Below are 25006 nucleotides of genomic sequence, written 5' to 3'. Positions count from 1 at the left end.
TGAGAGGAGAGAGGGAAGTTGGCCCCAAACTCAGCTGCTGCGGGTCCCCTGACTCCTTGGACCTCCACACACCTTGTGGCATCAGGACCAGGTCTCTCGGATCCTGGCCCGAAACTTGGAGTGGGCAGCCAGGGGCCACCCCAGTACCGTGACCGACTGGGATTTCTGAACCGTGATCCTAACTGCGTGATCTTGAACAGGCGCCAGGCCTTCAGAGCCTCAGTTTCCTCATCTGAGAAGTGGGGATAATAGGGCCTACCACCATTTCTGTGCACAGCAAGAGAGGCGATGCACGTGAAAGCCGTGAGACAGAGCCTGGGACGTTGTGAGCGCTCAGTAAATGGAAACAGGCCTGCAGCTGTTCCCCCTCCCTCTCCCCTCCAACACGTGGGCTGGAAACTCTTAGTCTGCCCCACAGCTGTGTTCCAAAGTGCTGGACGCTGCCCTCTCAGGAGACAGGGCGGATCTTCCCCACCCCTGTGTCTCCGTCCCCCAGGCATCAGCTGCCAGCTGGCTTCCCGCCTCATCACAGAGGGGAGTGGAAAAAAACCCCAGCCAGGAGGACACTGTAGTCCTGCTGGCTGTGTGACCTGGGGACAAGTCAGTGCCGCTCTCTGGACCTCTGTCTTGAGCTGAGGATGGGAGGTAAGAAGGATGACAAAGAATGATGTCTGAGTTCATCCCTCCTTTGCGCATCGATCATGTGTGGTGATTTTAAATGCATCTGCACACCCATCAGTTCTGATGAGCCAGCACACGTGGACTTGGGTGATTTTAGCTCCATTTGACAGATGGGGGAACTGAGGCCAGGGAGGAGAAGCTATGCACCTCTCTCTGCAGGAGAGAAGAAGGGTGCAGAAAAGGGGACAGAGAAGGAGAGAGCTGCTGAAAAGGAAAGAAAAAGGCAGGAGAGAAGGAGCAAGAGACAGACAGAGACAGGGAGACACAGTCACAGAGAGACAGAGAGAGACTGGAAGGAGGCTGAGATTCAGAAAGCTGTAATAGGAAAGTCCCAGACTCACTGCTGTGTCTTCAATTGTGTCTGGACCCGAAACTCACACTCGGAGTCCTATTGTTCTTGTTATTCAGTTGCTAAGTCATGTCTGACTCTTGTGACCCCGTGGACTGTAACCCCCAGGCTCCTCAGTCCCTGAGATCTGCCAGGCAAGAATACTGGAGTGGGTTGCCACTTCCTCCTCCAGGGGATCTTCCCAACCCGGGGATCTAACCTGCATCTCCTGCGTTGGCAGGCAGATTCTTTACCACTGAGCCATCAGGGAAGTCCCTGCTGTAGTCCTAACCCCTCTCCAAACTCCCAGACACTTGGAGATAGGGTCTTTACAGAGGTGATCAAGTTATGAACGAGGTCATTGGAGTGGGCTCTAATCAATAAGCCTGGTGTTCTCATAGAGAGGAAATTTAGACACAGGGATACAGAGGGTAGATGATGTGAAGATGGAGGGAGGTGCCTGTCTGTAAGCCAAGGCCTCACAAGAAACCCACCCTGCCAACACCTTGTTCTCTGGCTTCCAGCCTCCAGAACTGAGACAATACATTTCTGTTGTTTGGGCCTCCCCAGTCTGTGGCACTTTGCTATGGCAGCCCAGGCACACCGACGGACTTAAACACAGAAGCAGAGAGACTGCGGGAAGGGCCATGAGGGGCTCTGGGTATTCTGGAGACCAGGGCGAAGGTGGGGGCCCTGATTCCTCAGAGACACCATCCCTTTCCCCTCATGGGCTGCACTGAGCCTCAGTTGCCTGGGCAACGGGAAGCTTCACTCTGGAGGAACTAGGGTCTGCCATCCCCATGCCTCCTTCCTCCCATCCCCTCCCTCAGCAGCAGACTCCACGTGTCCTGGGCCCACCCCCCTGCTCTGAACCAGGGCTATTAAAAAAATTTTTTTTGGTCACAACTTGAGACATGCAGGACCCTAGTTCCCCTGCCAGGGATCAGACCTGCGTCCCCTGCATTGGAAGGCACAGCCCAAACCACTGGACCGCTGGGAAGCCCCTGAGCCAGGGGTAATTTTAGCTGATGTTCCTTGGCTATGCACCTCCTCAGCAGGGTCAGCCCTGACTACTCCATCGCCTCCCAACCACAACACCTGTCCTATCACCTCCCTAGTGCTTCCCTCTCTCTCCAGCAACTGTGTTCATTTACTCATTTGAAGCCTGTATGCCCAGCAGTTCGGACCCCATTTGTCTTGTCAGGCTCTGTGAACATGCACCCACAGTACATATTTAGAGAATTGATACCGAGCAATAAAAACTGAGTGACCCCCAGCTTGCCATGAAACAGCTGTTCTCAAAAATTTCATCAGTGACTGAGAAATTCATTTCACCTGGCGACCCATGAAACACATGCAGAAATCATGCAAAAGGTTCCTGGAGCAATTCTTACTAAGGATGACCCATGCCAATATTTTCTATTCTGTTCTCTTCATTTGATTCTATTCAGTTCCATCCCATCCCGTTCCCAGAAAATTTTGGTTACAGCCTTCTGACTTCATAATCCACTAGTGGGTTTCAGTGATACAGCCCTGGAGAGAAGATTCTCGAATTCTTGCTGCAAAGGCACCTGGGACTTTTCTGCTTCTGTCCCCTCCCACATCTACTCCAACTTGTTTTCTAGTCTTGTCATCCTAGGGCCCTCCAGCCTGGCCAGAGCCAGGCTGTGATCTGCAAGGAGCCACATGAATACCCGTCTATGATTCCCAGATGGGTGAGTCCCTTCTGCAGTGTTTCCCCAAAATGCTCTCCCAAACCTCCTCTGGTCTCCTCCCTGTGGGCACTGGGATGCTGGAGAGGAATGATCTGGAGGAAAAGGGGGAGAGGAAGGGAGGGCTAGGCAGGCAGGTGGCAGCTGCTGTAGTCCTTCCAGTGGAAAATCACACTCCCTGGCCCCCCATACCAACCCTCCTCCGGGATAACATTAGTAGTCCTGGCTGCCACTGAAGGACATAAGCGCTATCTCAATATAAGCGCTATGTATCTCGATATAAGCGCTATGTATCTTGATATAAGCGCTATGTATCTCGATAAAAGCACTATGTATCTCGATATAAGTGCTATGTATCTCGATAAAAGCGCTATGTATGATCAGGCACACAGCTCCTACTTGACAGATGATGAAACTGAGGCTCAGTGAAGGAGAGGGACTTGCCCCAGATCTCATAGCTCAGAAGTGGCTGCCAAGAGGGGATCGAAACCCAAGCAGCCAGATTCTCAAAAGTTCAGAAGCCAGAGAGATTCAGAAAGTGAAAGTGTTAATCGCTCAGTTGTGTCTGACTCTTTGCGACCCCATTGATTGTAGCCTGCCAGGCTCCACTGTCCATGGGATTCTCCAGGCAAGAATACTGGAGTGGATAACCATTCCCTTCTCCAGGGGATCTTCCCGACCCAGGGATCGAAACTGGCTCTTCCTCACTGCAGGCAGACTCTTCACCGTCTGAGCCACCGGGGAAGCCCAGAAAGATTTTGAAGGGCAGCCTAATACAGGGCCCCTTCCCTTCCCCAGGCCTCAGTTTCTGTTGGTGAAAAGAAGACCTGGATATGGTGACCTTAGAGGTTGTCTCCACATCTGACCCTTGCATGGCCACTCTCCTGGGTCACGCCAGAGGGACGCGAGCAGAGTTGACTTTTTTGTGCTCGTTCCTGGTTTTGGGCACCACAGCCCACACCCTACCTGCCCTTTTCCCTTTGGGTCTATCTCAAGGTCAAGGTCTCTGCTCTGCCCTCCCATTCCAACTCTTCCAGGGTCTGGTCCTCCGCTGAGATCAAGTGAATCTGGACTCCTGGGTGGGAAGCTGACAGGCTCACTGGGTCCATATCCTGGGGCATGGGTGTCTTAACCCAGGCATTTCCAAAGCTGGTATGATCCGGGTTCCCTTCCTCAGTGAAATCCTGCGAAAACCAGTTCGCAAAAGAGAGTCCAGAAAGGGCTGATCTGGTTAAAATGAAAGCAGAGGCTGGTTTCTTGGCCAGCTCCCTCTCCTGCCACTATACCGTGTTGTCCCAAGGGTCCCTAAAGCCCAGCTTGAAAACCGTAGTATTAGTCCCATGTAATGGTGATATTTCAGGTGTGGCCTTTAGGGCCACAAATATTTGGACAATATTGGCTTGCTTGAGCCTCCACATGAGATGGATATGGCCTGGGGCAGGGTATGGGAACGCTCTAGAACTTCAAAGACAGCACAGTGCAGACTCCAGGAATCCTACAGGTCTGAATTTCAATCCCTGCCCTCCACCTGGGTGGCCCTCAGAAAGTATCATACCCCTCCCAGCCTTTGCCTCTTCATCTGTAATAGGGACATGATGAAATGGGGGGTGGGTAATAAATGAGATGGTGCGAGAAAGAATTTAGTAAATAGCAGACGTGGACTATACGCCATTATGGCTTCCCAGGCGGCTCAGTGGTAAAGACGCCGCCTGCCAGTGCAAGAGACGCAGGTTTGATCCCTGGGACAGGAAGATCCCCTGGAAGAAGAAATGGCAACCCACTCCAGTATTCTTGCCTGGAAAATCCCATGGACAGAGGAGCTTGGCGGGCTGCAGTCCATGCGGTCGCAGAGTCGGACACGAATGAGCGACTGAGCAGGCGTGCACACACACACCAGTGTAGCGGCGGCTATGGCTCCATCGCTTGTGAACTGCACGATCTGGGATGTGCTACTAACCCTCCCCATGCAGCAAAGTGTTCGTTATCTGTAAATTGGGGCTGATGACGCTCCCTCCCTCATAGGGTCCTCATTCCTGGAGATAAACGAGCGTTAAGGTGCTTAGTTAACTCTTGGCACAAAGTGAATACTTAATAGACGCTAGGTAGTACTTATGATTTTTGTAATGACTGTAATTCTTTGTTCCTAGCCCCGGTGGGCCGCCACCCCTGCGCCCAGGGCCCGGCTTACCCCGGCGGGATGGAGGCGCGTGCGCTCACGCTGGTGGCGCGCTGGGGCCCGGGCCGGTTGAGGTTGTTCTGCCCCGGGGTGGGCGCGCCGCCGGGGGCGCTCGGGCTCCGCGGGGGCGCGCCGGGGGGCTGCGCGGGCTCGGCGGGGCCGGCGGCGGGCGCGGCCCAGAGCGCGGCGCCGGCGAAGGTGGCGCTGGGGCGCACGGCGAGCGGGCCCGCTGGTCCTCCCGGAGGCGGCTGGGGCGGCGGGGGCGCGGGGGGCGCCTTGCGGCGCTGCGAGGCCAGGATGGCGTTGGAAGCGGCGCGCGTGCTGTTGACCAGCAGGCACTGCTGGCACGAGCAGGGCTGGCCCGAGCTGGCGCCCACGGGCCACGACTGCGACTTGGGGATGGAGCCGACGGTGAGCGGGTAGGCGAGGTCCAGGCGGCGGCGCAGGCGGCGGCGCCGGCGCGTCTGCCGGTTCATCTGCGACATGCTGTTGAAGTAGATGAGGTAGCAGAAGCCGAGCGACGAGAGGTCGAGCCACGGGTGCTGCTTCTCGTAGGCGTTCTGGATGGTGATGCAGATGTCCATGTCGTAGGCCGTCCACGCGCCGCCGTCGTTCTCCCACTCCCACACGATGCCCTTGCCCGGCGCCGACGACGGGTCGTAGAAGTTGCGCCGCACTGGCCGCATGGTGCCTGTGTCCGCAAGGGGAACGGCAGTCAGGACCCGAGGACGGTGAACCTCCGCGGCCCGGCGGGCGGGCGGGGGAGGTCGAGGTCGGGGTCGGGGGTGGTCAGGGCAGGCCGGAGGGGCGGGAGACGACCCCGGGGGGTCAGTACACGCGCAGGAGCGAGCTTGAAGGTCAGCGCATTGTGGGTTGGGGCCAGCGGAGCAGAAGGGGGCGGAAGGCAAGGGAGTGCGGTGTCAAGACAGCGCGGGGCTGCCAGTCAGCAAGGGGAGTAGGGGAGGCAAGCGGCCCCACCTCTCAAGGGTCGACACAGGCCCTGCAACAGTGGCCGTCACAGGCTGGGCGGTGGGAGAGGGGGCGGGGAAGAAGGGCGAAGGCGGTGTGGGATCTGTTTAGACCAGGAGGGGCTGGAAGGCAGAGTCAGCGCCTGGGGTGAGGGCAGGGATCAACAGAGGCCACCACCCTGCAGACCCCAGTGGCCCTTCTTTCCTTCATCCGTCCCCTCATTCAGTCGCTCGTTCATCCAGCCATTGAGTACTTCAAGCACAAGTCCACTTACAAGCTCCTTCATTCCTTTATTCACGCCTTGGTTCACACATTCATGTATTCCTCAGTTCATTCGTTCAGTAACCCTTCCATCAGCCCAGTCACCCATGCCTGCCGCCAGGTCATACTAGCATGTATTTTCCCCCGTCTACATCATCCACGATTTCAGTCATTCCTTCACTTACCACCATCCTATGTAAAAATGTGCACCACCTCTTTATACCGTCTCTCCCCTCCACTTACCGTCTCGTCTCTCCCCTCTCCTTCCCTGCTCCATCTGGTATACTTTATGTTTCACACATTTATCTTGTTTCCCGTCTCTCTTTTCACTAGAATGGCAAGGACTTTGCTTTATTCACTGCCGTATCCCCAGTGCCTGCTCACAGTAGGTGCTCACTAGATAGTTGCTTGAATATATGAGTGAATTCATTTAGTTCAGACATTGATTCATTCAGGATCCGGTTATTTTATTCAGTCATGCCTTTTGCTATCCTTGCATTGATCCATTCTTTCACCCACTTATTTATCCTTTTTTCCATACATCTGTTTATTTGTTCCTTTTTTTTAACAAACACACTGCCTGTTCCTGTCTTTTAACAAACACACTGAGCTCCGTGCTGAGAGGTCATTCAAAATGAACAAAACCATATGATAACCTCAGCCAGGTGGGTATTCACACACCCATTTAAAAAAAACAGAGGCCCTGAAGTTTGGCTTCCAACTTTCGCTCCATGTTTCCCAGTTCTAGATGCTTCCTGAGAGCAAGGCTCCATGGACACTGGGTTAAGCAGAGATGACCGACGTCCTGGCTGCAGGACTTCTCAGTGCCTTTAGCCTGCTCTGTGCCTTGGGGCCAGTGTGGAGAGAATCTTTTGCATGGTTCACGTGACACACTGGCAGGAAGGCTGCACCCTTGACTGCTCCTCAATTGTAGGCACGTCCCTTCAGTCTCACTAAGTCTTGGTGGCCCCATCTCGAAAATAAAGCTGATACTATTCCATAAGCCACCTCTCCCCTCTCAAACCAGGCTGTTGGGAGGATTCAGTGAGAATAGCCACAGAGCACAGTGTCTGAGAAGGGCACCAGGGCTGGGAGGCAGACAGACCTCATTTCCAATCCCAACTGCTTAACTTTCCAGCTCTGTATCTGTGATCAGGTGATGCAATCACACTGAACCTCAGTTTTCTCATCTCTAAAATGGGCACAAGCAGACATTCCTTATGAGGGTCTTAAAAGAATCCTTCAAGACAAATACTGTCTGTACGCTGATGATTCCAATATCCTCTCCCCTGAAAGCCAGGCTTGTGTATCCAGCAGCTCCCTCAGGAGCTTCCCATACAGGTTCAACAGGTTTCTCAAACTCAGCTCTGCCATAGGACAGCTGTGATCTTCCTTCCTAACCCTAACCTCAAACCTGTTCCTCCTGAAATCTTCCTCATTGCAGTTAAGCAACTCCATCTTTCCAGCTGCTCAAGCCCCAAACCCTCAGTCCTTAGACCCACCCCTGACTTCTCATGTCACACCCCATGTCCAACCTATTAGTAAAATCTTGTCATCTCTGTCTTCAAATACATCCCACACCCAACCACTTGCCCCTCTCCCCAGCACACCAAATCTGTCTGGTCTAAGTCACTATGTCCCTCCTGTCTGGACCATGGGAGTAGACTCATGACTCTTCTCCACCTCTCTCCTTGCCTTCTGTAGGGTCTGTCCCCTACCCCGCAGCCACAGGCATCTCATTCAAGTCAGATCACATTCTTCTTTGGCTCAAAACTCTCCCATGGTTCCCTGCTTACTTGGAGTCAAAGTCAAAGTCAAATTCCTGGCCATGATCTACAAAGCACTGCATGGTCTATAAAGCTCCTACAAGGTCCCACAGGTCTACAAAGCACCCCCTCACTCACTCCCTGGTCCCCGTGCTGCTCCTTAATGACCCGAAGCAATGTCCAACCTCAGGGCCTTTGCATATACTGTCCCTTCCACCTTCCACACCTGCTTGCAGTTTCCTCCCTCCTTTCTTTGAGGTCTCTGTTCGAACATCACCTCTTTGGAAAGACCACTCTTCCATTGCCCTCCCACTGCCATCCTTTTCCCTTTCTCAGTTTCTCTTCCTGGCACTCAGTGCCTCTTCCTGGCACTCAGTGCTACCTGCATGATACATTGATCTACAGAGTTGCTTTACTGTCTGTCTTACCCCCGAGATCAGGGATCCTGGCTGCTTTACTCCCTGCCCAGCGCAGTGCTTGGCGTGCAGTGGGTCCTCCCTACCTTGAAGGCGTTTCTACTGTTAACTGGCATAGTGCCAGGGTGCCTGGCCCTGGAATCTGCAGCCAGATGGATGAGGGCCCATCATGGTCCATCCTGAGGACCCCTTCCTCCCCTTGCCTTCCTCAGGCTTCTCTCTCTGGCACAGACTATACCCGACCTTCAGTGGGTCCCTACCCAGGGCTGAAAAGGCTTCTCTGCTCTCTCCTCTGTTTGCATCCCAAGGGCTACGGACGACCCCTGGCCCTTGCCGAGTGCCCAGAGAGCTGGGGAAGTCGAGGCAAATGAGAGGGGTGTGGTGGGCATGGGGTCCCCAGGCTCCTATAACATCCAGTCAATTTCATGGCAGTTCCCCCCCTGGGCCTCCAGGGCAGCCTCTTTCTCCTGTCTGCTTTATCATTTTAATTGAGTGTCCAAAAATTGATTTTTTTCCTTGACAATGGGCAGGGCTGTGAGGGGATTAGTTAGAGGGAAAATCTGGGACCCTGCTCTGGCTCTGCTCCTGAGGCCTGGTCTTCCCCTCTCAGAGCCTCAGTTTCCCCATCTATAAAATGAGGGTTCATGACAGATGATCTTCAAGTCTGATGGGCCTCCTTGGCAAGGGTTAAAGCACTGTGTTACTTGGAAGGTATAACCCCTGGCTGGGAAGGGAAGGGAATGGGTGGAAACTTGCCATATTTAAGCACCTCTGTGTGCCAGGTCTTGAGCTGGGTAGGGCGGGATCAAGGGCAGAAGATGCAGAGTTAAGTGGTTGAGAAAAACAGCTCAGAAGTCTCACAAGCCATGTGCAAATTCTGGCTCCACATTTAGCCTCAGTGTCCTCATCTGTCATATGGGGGTATTAATACCTACCCCCCCAAGGAATTACTGTGGGACAAAATAAGATAATGCATACCATAGGTGCTTGACAGAGAGTTTGGCTACAGTAAGTACTTGGTGAATATTAGCTAAGATGCCATTATTATTATTTACGTTACCACATTTGCCCTTTCCCACCCCTCAGTCACTTGGTAAACTCCTATTCACCCAACAAAACCCTCTATATGCCCACCTCCTCCAGGAAGTGCTTTTCTGCTGTTACAGCTAGCACATGCTGCTTTTTATTGTGTGTCTATCCTTGCACTGTCAATAAGCTATTTGTTTTTGTTCTTAATCTCTCTCACTGGTTGATGACTTTCAGGAGGACAAGGATTTGGTCACATCTATATTTTTGTTCCCAGCACTAGGCACAAGGCATGTCAAAGGACGCATCTGCAACTGAAACAAGCAACCTACTTGGCACAGGTCAGGGCTCAGAGGGAGTGGGAAAGGGGAGGGGCTGGTCTTGATGGAGAGGGAGTGCAGACGTGGAGGGCAGAAGCCAAAGTGCACACGGGGTCCCGGGAAAGGCGGGGGACAGGGTTCCAAAGGTCGGCATTGACCAGCTCTGCAACAAAGGACTCCAGGAGCTTCTCCCAGCCAGGTCAGGACCAGCCAGCCCAGGCATCCCTCTCTCCAGGGCTCTATTTACCAGGTATCGATTTTCCTGCCTGTTTACTGGTAGTTATTAAAGGCTGCGTCCCTGGAGTCCTTTTCAAACGAGATCGGAACCTGGCGAGCTGGAGTAATTAGGGCAGCTGCCGTTCACCCCGCCCGGCCCCGCACCCCGCAGCGCCCAGTGCTGCCTGCCCGTCCATCTACCTCCCCAGCTCCCACTGGCCTTGGACCAGGCTGAGGGGCAGGGGGCGCCAGCTGGTTCCTTGGGGACCTGCCTGGGCCACGATCTTGAGATGTGCAAGGGAGCAACCGCGGAAACACTCTTTCTCCTCCCCAGTGGCCTTGGCCTAGATTTTAGACCAGAACAATGGGTCTAAGATGAGAGGCTGGAGGTTCTTCAGCCTGGGAGATGCGAAGGGCCTCAGACAAGTGGGCTGGATGCACGGCTGATCTTTCTAACACCCACGAGCTCTGCTGGGCCCACTCCCCCTTCTCCAGCCTCCTGGGCACCCAGCTGTGCTGGTCATCAGGGTCTGTGTCCCCACGGCGGTGAGGAACCTGTGTCAAGCACGTACTATTTCTGGGCTGGTTTCTGTGTCTGCTTTTGTTCCCCGTCCCCCCACACTCCCTCCTTCGTTTCTCAGGAATGTTTGGTTGAAAAATTCCAATCTTGTTCCAGCTGAACTGAGAGGAAAGGGGCTTTGGCCAAATGTCAGCTGGAGGATTGTAGGAGCTGGGCCCCCGGAGACGGGGTGTGGGGGCGGCTGCGGTCACTGCAGCCAGTGACCAGTTCGTGCCTGGGACAGAGACAACCAAAGAGAGATAGAGACACGGGAGGAAGCAAGAGAGAGGGCAAGAGAGGCTGGGAGAGATGTACACGCACCGAGGGCTGAGATCAAAATGTGGCACACTGAGGTTGATACAGGAGAGCCAGGGGCAAAGAGACGTAAAGAAACAGGATCCTGAAGCCTAGAGACAGAGGCAGTCATGGACAGTCAGGGAGAACCAGAGAGCCAAGAGACAGGGAGGAGCAGAGAGGGGAGGCAGCGGGGGTAGCCAGCAGCTACGGCCATAACAATAAAGCTGATGTTGACTGAGTCCCCACTGTGCGCCAGAGGCTGAGTTCAACACCTTCCTTGCACTAACTCATTTTATCCCCATATGGTTCCTTCCAGGGAAGAACTAGAATTGTTCCTGTTTTACAGAACACAACTGAGATCCCAGAGAAGTGAAATCTTGGGAGATTTGGGGAATGATGCCTTATTCACGGAGTAAAGGAAAAGCCAGGTTAGACTGGTTCTAAGACTGGTTTAGCTCAGCCACCGGATAGTCCAGCTTAGGATGGCTCCAGCGACCGGAACTCACTGCCTCAGTTTGCGCTCAGTTGTTTCGCCATGGTGAGAGGTTTCTGCCTGGAGAACGTGGTCCCGATCTGAACCCTCTGCCTGAAGGTGGGGTGTGTGGGTGTCTCAGCCCCCCGATTTTGGCTTTAAGAAAAAGCTGACTCTGTAGAGAGCTGAGGGGAAGGTTCTGAGCCCTCCTGTCTGCCTCTCTTGCCTTCAAAGGGTTCTACCCTGGGCTGGGCCAGTCCCAAGGCCCAGCAATGAACCCCTCCCTCTGGGGGTGGCTTCCCGGAGGGAAGTGACCTCAGTTTAGGGGCACCCAGACCCTGACGGGAAGAGGGGGCCTGTGGGAGGCAGTCATGGGACATCCTGTCAGGTGGGGGGGGGGGAGTCCCACTGCCGCCTGAGGTCTGTGATGGAGTGGGGGGTGGGGGGCAGCGGGTTAAGCATGAGTTCAACACCCAGTGGATGCTGGGCCTGATGAGATAGTTCACTGAAGCCTCCACCAACCCAGAAGTCACACCACAGTAACAGTCACGCTCGGAGAACACACTTTTGTGGCCAGGCTCATAACTCATTTAATCCTCACAATGGCCCTATGAGGTAGGGATATTACCATCCCAGTTAATTTTATTTATTTACAAAAGAATTTTGTTTTGGCCGAGCTCCACGGCTTGCAGGATCTCAGTTCCCTGACCAGGGATTGAACCTGGGCTAATGAAAGTCGCAAGTCCTAACCACTGGACCACCAGGAAATCCACCTTCCCGTTTTAGAGGGGAGGAAACAGAGGCACAGAGAGGGTTAGGAACCCCTGAGGTCATCTGCAAGGAAGTGATCCGGTCGGAACCCACCCTGGGTTGCTCGACTCCAGCTATCCCCTTTACTGCCCAGCTCTTACTGGCCTGTGTTCCAGGGGAGGAGACTGAGGCATGGAGGTTTACACAGCAAGTAAGGGACACAGCTGACATTCAGACCCAAGCTGTTATATGGCCTTCTGGAATAGCAGCCGTCTCCCTGATGCCTCGACTGATTATCTGAGTGGCTAGCCAACTCCCTGACATCGACAACAAGAGCCATCCTGCTTTATTGAACACCAGCTACTGTGCTAAGAGCTGATGCGTACCGTTCAGCCCTTGAAAGAGCCTGAGAGGTTTTGTGCACTGTAGTTGGCCCCATTTGGCAGATGGTGAAACTGAGGCTCCTTGGGAAGATTTGGAGGTCCACCCGGGAATGGTGGCCAAGCTGGGATTCGAACTGCAGTCTGTGGACCCGGGGCAACTCCCCCTCCCGCCCTGTGATCAATAATCCCGCCGTGTTCTGTTTCCCTCCAAACTCTCCCAGGAGACTTGTCAACTGAGCCGCGGCCCATTAGCGGTTTCTGCACGTTTGAAGCTGGCCCAGTCTCCCTAAGCTCTGTGGCAGGGGAAGGGAGGGGGTCTCCAGCCCTGCCTGGAGGAGGCTGAAGGGCTGTGGGGCATTTGGAGAGGCTACCAGCCTTAAAATGGTTTCAAAAAGCCCTCCCTCCGGAGGCTGCCGGCAGCTGCAAGCTGGCTGTGCCCACTTTATGAGCTGTGTGTGTGGCTTCCCGGTCACATGGCTTCCAACACACTCAGGTTCAGGACCCCCTGGCATAGCAGCAGCAGCTGAGAGAGGGAAATGAGGGGGCAGGAAAGAGAAGGAGCAGAGAGTCTTCTATCTCCTGGAGCACTCAGTGCTATTGGGCCACTGCCCTGACCCTTCCAAGCCTCTACTTTCTCATCTGTGAAACTGACATCTTCCTCCCCATCCTGATGGTAAGCACCCACAGAAGACCTACTATGTGCCAGGTACTGTGCCAAGTGTTTTACATGTTAACACTTAATCCACATAACCCTCTACAGAACAGGTACCACTATTATCATTGCCTTGCACAAATGCCAAACAGAGAGGTGCAGTGATTTACCCCAAATGACACACATAAGCTATTAGCTGGGATTCAACCCAGCCAGATTTGAACTTCTCACTTCCAGCGCCACCACCCTGGTCCAAGCCACCGTGACTGCTTGCCTAGCCGACTGCAGCACCCTCTGTCCTGTGTCCCAGTCTGTACCCTTCACACCCTGTAAGGCATACTCTCGCCCAAGGCAGCCAGAGGGTCTTTCATAAACTCCAGTCTGACCACATCACTCCTCTGATCTACACCCATCAGTAGCTCCCTAGCGCCCTTCAGAATGAATCAGTCCAAGTGTGTTAGCTCATCTTCGAAGCCCAGCTGTCTACACAGCCTCACACCCTAATAGCACCAAGCGTCTAGTTATTCCCTAAATGCAACATACACGGCTCTGCCTCTGTGTACTTGCCCACGCTGTTACCTCTGTCTGGAATGTCCTTCCACTCAAACCACCCCATGTCCCTCTCTCCTGGGTTCCCGCACGCTTGTCAGGATTCAGCTCAACCACCATCCTCTTAAAATCTGTGCCACCCTCAGGGAGAATCACTACCTCCCTGGGACTCACACAGCACCTTGTACCTGCAGAACCGCCGTTAAAGCACAGAACACAAGCTCTAAATGTTGAGGTGTCTGTTCTCTCCAGCCCGGAAGCCTCTCAAAGCCTGGGTGATTTTCAGCCACCCTAGCATCCTTCCATAGCCAGGAGCACAGGGAGGTGGCACTTGGAAAAATGAATGAAGGAATGAGTGAATGAATGACCAAATACACACATGTGAACCCACCTGAGTACTACAGATGACTAGGCTGGAGATTGCAAAGTGGAGCGTGACTGTGACTTTGTTTGGTCCTCACACTATTTACATCTTCTAAGTATAATGACCAGGCATTTAAAAAAATTGGCCAAGACTCCACTCTCCCAATGCAGGGGCCTGGGTTTGATCCCTGATCAGGGAACTGGGTCCTACCTGCCATGGCTGGGAGTTCAAATGCCACAGCTAAAAGATCCCACATGCCACAACCAAGACCCAGCACAGCCAAATAAATAAACATTTTTTTTTTTTAAATGAAGTGGACTCACTCAAGTCTGGATTCCAAAAAAAATCCCCAAATATCCAAAGAGTCAGTGACACCGTTTGGCTTTCTTGGCAATGGTTAGCAGAAGCTGAGTCACAGTCACCCTACATGTTTTCAAGTACTTATTGAGCACCTACTGTGTACCAGGCACTAAAGAACCACAGTTAAACATCATTGCCTTCTCAGCCACTGCACACACTTCTGTTGGCTGCCCCAGCCCCGGAAGCATCTGAATTCTCAGCCTCTTTTCTAGATGGGGAAATTGGACCCCCCAAAAAGAAAGGGACTTGGTTCAAATCACCTACAATGTAGAGATAGATCTTGACCCCTGGCTCCTTGACTCGTATTTTCACGGTCCCAGGTGACTAACACCTTGGCATAAATGAACCTTTGTTCCCTAGAAGAGAGGAACGGGGAGGGCTCCATATCGGGGCCATTTCGGGTGAACCCTATGCATTCCCCCGGTGTGCTCTGCTTGCAGTCAGTTGGAGGGAGAGGTGACAAAGGCTCTGTGACAGTGGGGCTCAGCTTGTCATCAGCAGAAGAGGTGGCTACGCTGAGGCTGCTGGCAGGACTGTCCTGGCCGCCAGCACCGCCTCCTTTGATTGCCTCCTCCTTTGTTCTGCATTTCAGGGCATTCAGCTCTAGGGCCCGGTGCCAGACTTCCTCCCATAGCCCATCACCCGCCTGCCACTACCGTCCGGGCAGGTGGAAGCGGCAGCCTGGAACAACTCCAGAGGGATAACGGGAGGAGCCCAGAGAGAGGCACTTGGCTGGAGTGGCAGAGCCAGGAGGCAGCTCCACAGGACCTGGGGGAGACTCAGCCTCCAGCCTGGCTGCTCCTGCGGCCCCCAGATCAAGGCCACCCCCACATCCCGACCTCCTCAGTGTCTGGCCTCCTGTACCAGGCCCATCACTCCTACCAAAATAGAAGGGCTCTGAGGGCAGGGATTTGTGTGTGTCCCACTCACTGCTGCCTCCTTAGTGCCAGGGACAGTGTCTGGCCGATAGTAGGTGCTCATTAAGTTCCTGCTGAATGAACAAACTAATACTGATCAGAATCTTATGAGGCGGGGACTGTTGTTGGGCCCATATTACACAGGAGGAACCCGAGACTCATGCAGATAATGTGGTTTACTCAAAGTCACAAGTCAGCACCCCTTCGCAGCCTTACCCCAGCCCCACAATTACCAGAGAGCTGGGAAGAAGGGACTTCAGAGCCCGGACCTCACCAACAAGGCTCCCCGGGGCAGCCGCTTCCAGATCGGGGGCCCCGTGCTCTCAGCTGGTATCAGTCAAGGGTAGCTGGGGGTTGGTAGGATACCTGCATTGACTGGGAGCCTGAGTGGGTTCATTGTTGTGGGGGGAAGCGGTGACGACTGTCTTGGGACCTGGAGGTTGTCCTGGAATGGCTACTGCTGGGTGTGATAGGAGTGAGAGGGAGGCCCAGGGGGACACAAATATGGGAGCAGGGCACCTCGGAGGGCCCCAGGCACCCTCCATACCATGGGGAGGGAGCTAAGGATCCCACTGCCTGCAGCCTGAATGGGCAGCTCTCGTGTGACCAGTCATCACTTCCCCACCCTAGCCCCTCCTCATTGTCCTCTCATCACGTCTTCCACCACCCCCTTTAGAACCCTTATGCCTCCCCCTTCACTCCTTATCGCCTTCTTCACCATCCTCCATCGCAGTCTGCACAGCACTCCTGTTGCTGTCTCTCCATGACTGCTGCTATGACCCTCCCCATCACAGTCCCCTTTATCACACCCTCCCCACCCCACCCCACCCTACCATTAATAGCCCCAATCATAGCCCCATCACCTCCCTGTCCCCTCCCCACCCCCATGGCTCTCATCACCTTCCCTATCTCCTCTCCTATTCCAGCCCCCACACTTCCCCATCACAGCTTCCACCACCTCCCTCATCTCTAGGTCAGACTCTACAGCTCCCTTGGACTGATGAGGATGCGGGGTGTGGGGAGGTTGGGAAAGAGCAGGAAAGGACAGAGAGGGGAGCAGCAGGGGCAGGGTACATGAAAGGGGAGAGAAGATGTTACGAGGAGGATGTGACCCAGCATCTCTCACCCCTACTCCCCACAGGAGTGGTCCAGCCATGGGGTGGTGCTGTCCAAGGTGCTGGGGCAATCAGGCCTGATGCAGGGCGGGTGCTGCAGGCCACCCGGATCTGAATCTCTGATCCACGTCTTCCTAGCTTGGGCAGGTGGCTCTCCACTCTCTGAGCCTCACCTTGGCTATGTATAAAGTGGGCTGATGCCTGCTGGCTGGGAGGAGGGAGCCCAGACTGTTGGGAAGGGCCTGCGTCAGCCCCTGCCCAGCCGGCTTCACCTCTGGCCTCTGAGGGCCCATGATTAATGAGGCTGGTCTTGTAGTGTGGCTCTGGGTCCCCTGGGGTCTGGCTGCTAAAGGGTGACAGCTGGAGGCCCAGTCATGCCTGGTGAGACTCAAGAGGCCTCTCTTCCCCTCCCTACCTCTCCCGGCTCCTGTCACCGCCTCCCTCTTCCACTCAGGCCTGCCTGGGTTGCCTCCAGCCAGAAGTGTTCCTCAAACCATACAGACTCTTGGAGAACTCCTCCTCCAGGAAGTCCTCCCACTCGGAGGCCCCTGGCATACACTGTCCATAACATCTGGTCAGGCAACCTATACCTCTCCTATGAGATATTTAAATCTTTTTCCTACTTGAACATGAGTACTGTGTGCAAAGTAATATTCTCTGTGATTTTACCTACATTATCTCATTCAATCCTCACGATAATAATCCTCTCAGGTAGGGACTATTCTTATTCCCATTTTGCAGGATAGGAATCTGAGGCTCAGAGAGGTTAAGGGGCTAGCCCATGGTCACACAGCCAGCAAAGGGCCAAGCTGGAATCCAGATCTATATCTGCATCTGAGAGTTTGGCTGCTATTCCCATGATATGTACTTGCCTTTGCCTCAACTAGACTCTGAAACCCATTTGGCAGGGGTCTTGTCCATCTTTCTGAGTTCCAGGGAACCGGTCCAGGGCCTGGTACTGAGTAGGCACCAGTGATTATCAAATAAAGGTGATGATGAATGTATGGTACCAGAGGAAACTCCAGGAGCCAGACAAGCAGCCGGAGGCAAAAGGATGGATCTGTCAGGGTGGAGATGCAGGCAGTGCAACAGGTGGTGGTGAGAGACACCCTTGTATGAATCAGCTGGAGCTGCAGCCACCAGGGGACAGACCCCCTCCCAGTCCAAACACATATCATCCTTCCTGCCCCTGGTGTCAGGCCCAGCCCCCTGGGGGCCCTCCGGGTTGTCTGGGAGAAGGTCCCAAGGGGTTGTGTAACCAGGGAGCTGGGCCCTGGAGGCCTCTGGGGTTGCACAAGGCTATTCCTACTTTGGTACAGAATCTGGCAACAAGCCCCAGCAGAGCGCTCAAGGGAGGGGGAGGCGACTCTTGGCAGGCTTGTTGAATGTAACCTTAGTCTCTATCCTTGAAACCTGTGTGAGAAACCCGGTTCCAGAGGAGTGATTGACTGTGTGACCTTGGGCAAGTCACGCACCCTCTCTGGGCCTCTCTCTTGGAGGATACAACGACTTGCCTAGGGGTCTAAATCCTGGTGGTGCTTTCCCTGGTGACGCCTGCTCCTCTCTCTGGGTGGCCCTACCCAGTCTGCGACAGCCTCAGTGTCTTCAGACGGGATGTCCCATCAGGGCTCCCGGGCTGAGTGGAGCGTCGGCTGCCCACAGAAGGGATTGATGTTGGCTTGGGAGATGCTGAAACCAGGCGCCACCTGTCACCCCAGCCTGACAGCTTGGGAGTGCCAGGCACAGCCATGCTCTGAGCTGTGGGGACAGCAGTTGTGGATGGTCCCCAGGCTGGCATCCCCCAGCCTCAGCTGTCCCATCTACAGAATGGGCAGAAGGCGGCCAGGAGTGCCCCCAGCAGCAGAGGGAGAAAAGAATAGGTCAGTTCATCACTCCCCTGCCCCTACTCCCAGCCACATGAGCTCAGAGAGAAATCTGGAAATGGCCTGGGGAGTGGTTAGCTCAGATCTCTGTCCCATGCAGGGACCAAGAGGAGGACCCAGGGTCTAGATGAAGCCCTTAGGGGTGGCCGCCTGCCTCCACAGCAGCGGGGACGTGGCTCTCAGCAGGTGACCTCTCACAGGGGACAGGAGGCAGTTCCCACATCTTTCTCCCACTGCTGTTGGGAGCCAACACCTTCCTCCAAGAACCCCTCTGGCTCCTGGACCCAGCTCCACCACCAGCGGCTCTGCCCACCTGGGCCAACCCCTCCGCCTTGGTTTTCCCATTTGTGAAATCCTGGTTTGGTCGGCACAAGACAAAGGAAAACCGGGAAAGCTATGGGGGACCAGTGCCACGCTGGCCCATTATCACCCACATCACAGCAGACGTGCCTGTGAAAGGAACACCAGGGTCATGGCATCCCTGCCACGTGGGTTCCAGACCTTCAGGGCGTCAAAGGGAAACTCACCCCCCGTGATGAGTGATGAAAACAGCCCAGCAGGGGAGAGGTGATGGGGCACAGGCTGAACAAACAGCAGCCCCCATGGGACCAGGGCTGGCCCTTCCCCTGTGGCCCAAGCCTGACACCTGGGCTTGCTTTCCGCTGGCAGCATGACAGGCTTATAGACAGGGCATTCGGGTGTCAATGATGTAGAGGCGGGGCGGCGCTGTGTGTAAGCACACACACGTACACCTCGGCACACGCCAGGAGGCGAGTGTTTCATACAGGCCACACTGAGTGTGCCATGGCATCTGCACGGTCCTACTCCACGGGCAGGCTAAGGATATATTAGGAGTAGGTGAACTGCAGCCCACTGGTCCAATCCACTGGCTGCCTGCTTTTGCACAGCTTATGAGCTGAGCAGTTCTTAAATTTTCAAATGGTTGGTGGGTGGGGGTCGCAGCGGGGAGAGAAAGGAGAAGAATATGTCATGACCCGTGAAAATAATATGAAATTCAAATTTCAGTGGCTGCAACTAGTTTTATTAAGACACAGACCCATTCATTCATTTGCATACTGTCTGGCTGCTTTGAGACTACAGCGGCAGAGTCAGGCTATAGCAGCAGTTACGATGGAGACTGTAGGATCCACAGAGGCTAACCTATTTCTATCTGACCTTATCACAGAGTCTGTGGTGCCAATGTCAGGGTCACTGGGGCATGCTGCTAACTCCCATAAAAACATAAAGTTCTGCTGCAATGAATTTGTCAAGAATCTTACAATTAGAAAATCTAGGGGACTTCCCTGGTGGTTTAGCGGCTAAGTCTCTGCGTTCCCAATGCAGTGGGCCCGGGCTCGATTCCTGGTCAGGGAACTAGATCCCACATGCCATAAAGAAAAGACCCCGCATGACTCAACAACGAAGATCAAAGATGCAGTGTGCCACAACTAAGACCCAGAGCAGCCAAGTGAATAAATAAAAATAGATATTAAAAAGAGAAAAATCTAAAGAGAGGCTGTATTCATTTCAATATATACATGCGAGCTTTGGGTTTTACAACGTTATATTGTTTTGTGTGTGTGTGTGCCTGCCACAATCTTCAAGATTTAGGATCTCCTACTCATCTCTCAGGCATCTGCAGTGTTCAATACATGCTGGATACATGGTGGGCAATCAGTTAGTTAAGGTCTCTGGGATAAAATAAGGTGTGTGATTCTCTCCACCAACTCAACAACCATGCTGGCAAAGTGAAACTCTTGCGCATCTAATGGATGTGGAAACTGAGGTCTGGGGAGGTGACAATGGCTGCTCGAGGCTCTTCCCTGAGTCATGAAGGGTGAGGACCAGATGTCCTCCCTTAATTTTGTATTGCTCCTGGGAGAAGTGGGCAAGCACATGATAACACTCCTGGTGGGAGACACCTTGCCCCTCCCTCTGGCAGTTATCCGGGCATCCTAGGTCTCCTGCTGGCCCCAGAGGTTTCCAGGCTTTCCTCTCTCACCGGGGGGTCTTGGCAGGCTCCCAGGAGCCTGTGGAGGGCTGACTGTTTTTTTTTTCTCTTTTCCGGCAAACAGGGGGCAGGTGTGGAGTGAGCAGCTCCTGGAGGGGGCAGTGGGAATATGACTGATGCTGAACTTCTAGGGGATCCAGCAAGGCTGACCCATAAAAGGAATGCCATTGAGAGTAAGGGGCTCCCTGAAAAGGGGAATGGAGGGAGTCTGGGGAGTTGGGAGCCCAAGTGAGGGTGTGGGAAGAGAAAAGGAGCCCAGAACAGAGGTGTGGGGATCGCAGACAAACTGGCCAACTTGGCAGCCTCGAATGGGGCAATTCCTGCTTCCAAGGACCACCTGTCAGACCCTGGAAAACTCTCCCCACGCCCAGCACGAGCACTGAACCTATCAAACGCTTTGTCAGATCCCTGCCCTCCACCAGGGATGGTTCCGGAATAAAGCCAGAGAGAATGGGGCAGGGGATGGATGCCCAGCAATTCTTCATCAGGGACTCTGCCTCTCTGGAAAGATCGGCATGAGAGCTCGATGGTGACTTCTACGCTCAGGATAAAATCCAGAGCCCCTTTCACGGCTTTATGTCCAGCCCCTGCTCGAACTTCATCTTTTTTTTTTTTTAAAGAATATATTTGAATCCGTTCTAATGAGGTGGATGAAACTGGAGCCGATTATACAGAGTGAAGTAAGCCAGAAAGAAAAACACCAATACAGTATACTAACACATATATATGAAATTTAGAAAGATGGTAATGATAACCCTGTATGCAAGACAGCAAAAGAGACACAGATGTATAGAACAGACTTTTGGACTCTGTGGGAGAGGGAGAGGGTGGGATGATTTGGGAGGATGGCATTGAAACATGTATACTATCATGTAAGAAACGTATCGCCAGTCTAGGTTCGATACAGGATACAGGATGCTTGGGGCTGGTGCACTGGGATGACCCAGAGAGATGATATGGGGAGAGAGGTGGTGGGGGGTTCAGGATTGGGAACTCATGTACACCCGTGGTGGATTCATGTCAATGTATGGCAAAACCAATACAGTATTGTAAAGTAAAATAAAAAATAAATAAAAAGAAAAGAAAAAAGGTTTTTATTTTGTATTGGGATATAGCCAATTATCAACACTGTGATGGTTTCAGCCAAGGGACTTAGCCATACGTGCACATGTATCCATTCTCCCCCCATCCGACCTTATCTCATGCCACCTCCCTTCATCCACACGCAATGGGTCTGAACATACTCTGCTCCTTCCTGCCACAGGGCCTTTGCACTAGCTGTTCCCTCTGTTGGGAAGCTGTCTCCCTCAAACAGTCTTTAGATTTCTAGTCAAACCTGACTTCCTCAGATGAGCCTTCTGTGACCACTACTCGACCAAAGTTATTCCATGTTCTGAGACCTGCACCTGATTATCTGTGTGGCTAATGTGTTGCTTGCTGACTACACAGGGATCTCCTGCATAGGTCCTCCACAAATAGACCTCTACGAAGGACCCCGGCTGTCTTTCTTTTTGGTTGTGCCACCCAGCTTGCAGGAATTGAATCCAGGACATGGCAGTGAAAGCTCTGAGTCCTAACCATTGGATTTCCCGGACCCTGGCGGTCTTGCTCCTTACAGCATTCTAGCACTCAGCACGGGGGTCTGACACACAGGAGATCGGTAAGTCGATGACGGCCTGAACGAACAAATGGTACCACCAGTGACTGCTGCCAGTTCCCAGAGTTTGGGGACACAGATGTGCGGGAAAGTCACAACAAACCATTTGTCATGAATTCACCTGCTTCCACACGTGGGGACGACTGAGTAGGCACCAAGCGATGTTCTAGAGTGGAGCTAGCCACTAGAACGCCCTTGGATGGTGGTAGTATTCTGGACCTATGCTGTCGAGTATAGTCACCACGAGACACCTGTGGCCACTGAGCATGTGGATGTGGCTAGTGGGAGCGAGGAACTAAGTTTTAAATTTGATTTAATTTTAATTAACTTAAATTTCAATAGCCACAAGGGCTTAGTGGCTACCATATTGGACAGGATAGCTCTAGAGAGATGGAATGTGTTCTATTATCCCCCAGGCTGTTACATGCAGTTCTATCATCTAGGGAGTCATTGTATCTCCCTCAAACCTCCCATCAGCGCACTCCTGGGGGTGATCATGTCAAGGATTCTTGGCAGCTTCTAAGAGGCAAGACCTTGCCATTCCTCACTGCCCACCAAGCTTTTCATACAGACCTCCAGGCAACAATGACTCCGGCAGGTCTCCACAGTGATGGCGAACAGAAATGCTGTTTTTAATCACATCCTCGTTTTTATCGTCATCATCACCTATCACATGACACCAAGGCTGCCATCAGCCTCATTCTCTCCACCATGACCACCCCATCACACCGCTCCCAAGACCACCACCACCACCAATTCCACAGTCAATACGACCACTGACATTGCCACCAACACTATTTCCTCCATCATTACCGCCCTTCTACCATCGACACCACCAATCCCCCTCAGCTGCCCCCATCGTTGCAATCACCACTACATCACTCCAACAATACCAGCTCTCAGAGCTGATAGGAGGTTCTGGTTAAGAGTTTCAGCTCTGGAAACCCCTTGTCTGGGCTTAGATCTCAGCTCTGAGTTTAAGTCGCTCAGCTTCTGTGAGTTTAATGCTCAGCTTCTGTGAGACTCAGTTTCTTCATCTGTAAAATGGGACAGCTACCAGGACTACCACAAACAGGCTAGGAAGACTGGCTGTAGTGGTTGAAAAAGTATCAGTTGAGGAAGTGCAGGAAAAGCCCTTTCATTCTGATGATTGAACGCTAATGATCTATGCTCTGGGCTCAGTGAGCAGAGTTTTATTTAATCCTCACACAGCTGTTAGAGACACTGGCCCATCCATTTTGCAGAGGGGAACCTGAGGCTCACAGAAGCGATATAACTCATCTGCAGCCCTACATAAGAGGCTGGATTGGAACCCAGTTCTTCAACTGGACTAGGCTAGACTGACCCGTTTAGGGAGAGGGGGTTGGAGCAGCAGGTGGGCCTTTCGCAGTTCTGGGTTCCCTCCTCAGGGATGCTGGGGTATTTCAGCATCCCGGCACGATGGTGATGGTGGTGGCGATGGGGAGGGGAGGGGGCGCGAGTCCACTCACCTGTGTCCTGGCGAAACTGGTGCATGGACTGAAGGTCGATGATGTAGGGCACCAGCTGGGCGTCCACTTGTCCCAGGACCACAGAGCCCCGGGCATCCTCCTTGAGCACGTTCTCAATGTGGTGGCACACCGTGGCTGTGTAGGGCCGCCAGCGGCTGTGCTCATTCAGCCACTCCCACACCACCACCCGGGCCACGTTCTGCGGTGGGAAGCCGAGCCCGTTCACTGGCAGCATCACTCCCTGGCCTGGCCGTGACATAGCCGCTGCCGCCCGAGGGGGCAGGACCCCCTTCTTCCCCACCCAGCTGCTCCTGGGCCTGGCAGCCGGCGGGGGTGGAGGGGAGCTTCCTCTCACCCCAGGGAGGGCAGCAAGGACTGTCCGGCCTCCTTTGTGTCCTCGCGGCCCTCTCAGGCCCGCAGGCCTCAGATAAAGGAGTGTTGGGGGCTGGGGGGGAATGTTCCAGGCTCCAAGATCCCTTCCCCTCAGAGCTGTCTCAGGCTAGGTGTATTCTGGCAAGTGTCTTTCTTAGGAAGGGGAAAACGGTGCTCTCAATCCTTGGGTTCCCTCCAGGCTCAGACGAGGGGGTGAGGCAACTGCCTCTACTCTAGGTCCGGGCTCTTTCCTGCTGGTCCCCTTGTTCCTTCTGGCCGCGGCAGGGCCTGTCACCCCCGGAGGAGGCCCGGCCCCAGCCGGCCTTCTCTGCAGCGCCCTGGCCGGCCCTCTGCACTCGCAGACCCTGCGCCTGGCTCCAGGGGGCTGCTGGCCTTGTCTCAGGTCCGCCCCCCCGCCCCCCGACGGCTCCCGCTGAAGGGGGCGTCCCTGTCCCCGTTGTACCCCCACCCCAGGTCCACGCCGTCCTGGAAGGCCCAGGTGGCTCGAAGAACGCACGGGGGAGGATGCGGCGGCTACTCCCAGCCCCCTGATCCGAGCTGCGGCTCCCGAGCTGGGCTGGGGGACGAGGGGGGCGGGGGCCCGTGGGCACGCCCCACCCCACTCGCGCTCACCACCTGCCAGGAGACAAGAAGGGGAGGGAGAGGGCCCTTTAAGACCAGAGCGCGGCACCCCCTCCCCCCTTCCCCCGGAGAGCGATGGGCTGAGAACAATGGGGAACCGATGGGGGGAGCGGGCAGCGAGGGGGGCTAAAGGGGGTCGCCCGGTCGCGCTCCCTTGGGGCAGGCCTCAAGGGAGGGCTGGGGCTGGGGGCGCGATTTTCCAAGACCCCTCGCCTGCGGCGCCCCCTCCTCAGCACCCTGAGCGCTCGCCTCCCCCGGGACCCGCTCCGGGCCAAGGGATGCGGGATGCGCCGGGAGGTGCCAGGATGCGCGGCGCTGCAGGCGCGGCCCAGGGCCCCTCAGGGGTCGCGTCACCGAGCAGGCGAAGCGAGGAGCTGGATCGCCTATGCCTCCCGCCCTGCGGGTAACAACCCTCCGTCCCCAGGCCAGACCTCCCCAAAGCGCGCGCGGGCCTCCCGAAGGAGCCGGGGGTGGGGTCCCTGGGCACCCCGCGCTCTCACCGCCTCTCCCCGGTTCTGCCTCCTTCTCTGGCTCTCGCTTCAGCACCGCCGCCTCCTGGGCTCCCCCCGGAGTGGGAGGGAGCCGCGGTCCCGCCTCCGCGCCCTTTCCCTCCCAGGCCGCGCGGCGGGGCGCTGGGCTCTCTGCGCGCGGACAGACTACCC

General features: G+C 54.6%; 1 protein-coding gene across 1 annotated transcript in view; it reads right to left on the bottom strand.

Annotated features, from left to right (window-relative positions):
- Positions 1-23665, bottom strand: part of DTX1 (deltex E3 ubiquitin ligase 1) — a 37517-nt gene extending 13852 nt beyond the window's left edge. The window contains exons 1-2 of the mRNA XM_068990031.1: positions 23331-23665; positions 4910-5588 (exon numbers count right to left, since the gene is read on the bottom strand). Coding sequence (XP_068846132.1) covers positions 4910-5588; positions 23331-23589 — 938 coding nt within the window. The 5' untranslated portion in view covers positions 23590-23665. The remainder of the gene's footprint in view (positions 1-4909; positions 5589-23330) is intronic.
- Positions 23666-25006: the final 1341 nt, after the last annotated feature.

Source organism: Capricornis sumatraensis, chromosome 17 (genome assembly GCF_032405125.1).
Source record: "Capricornis sumatraensis isolate serow.1 chromosome 17, serow.2, whole genome shotgun sequence".
Classification (NCBI taxonomy): Eukaryota; Metazoa; Chordata; class Mammalia; order Artiodactyla; family Bovidae; genus Capricornis; species Capricornis sumatraensis.
This window is presented reverse-complemented; position numbering and strand designations above follow the sequence as displayed.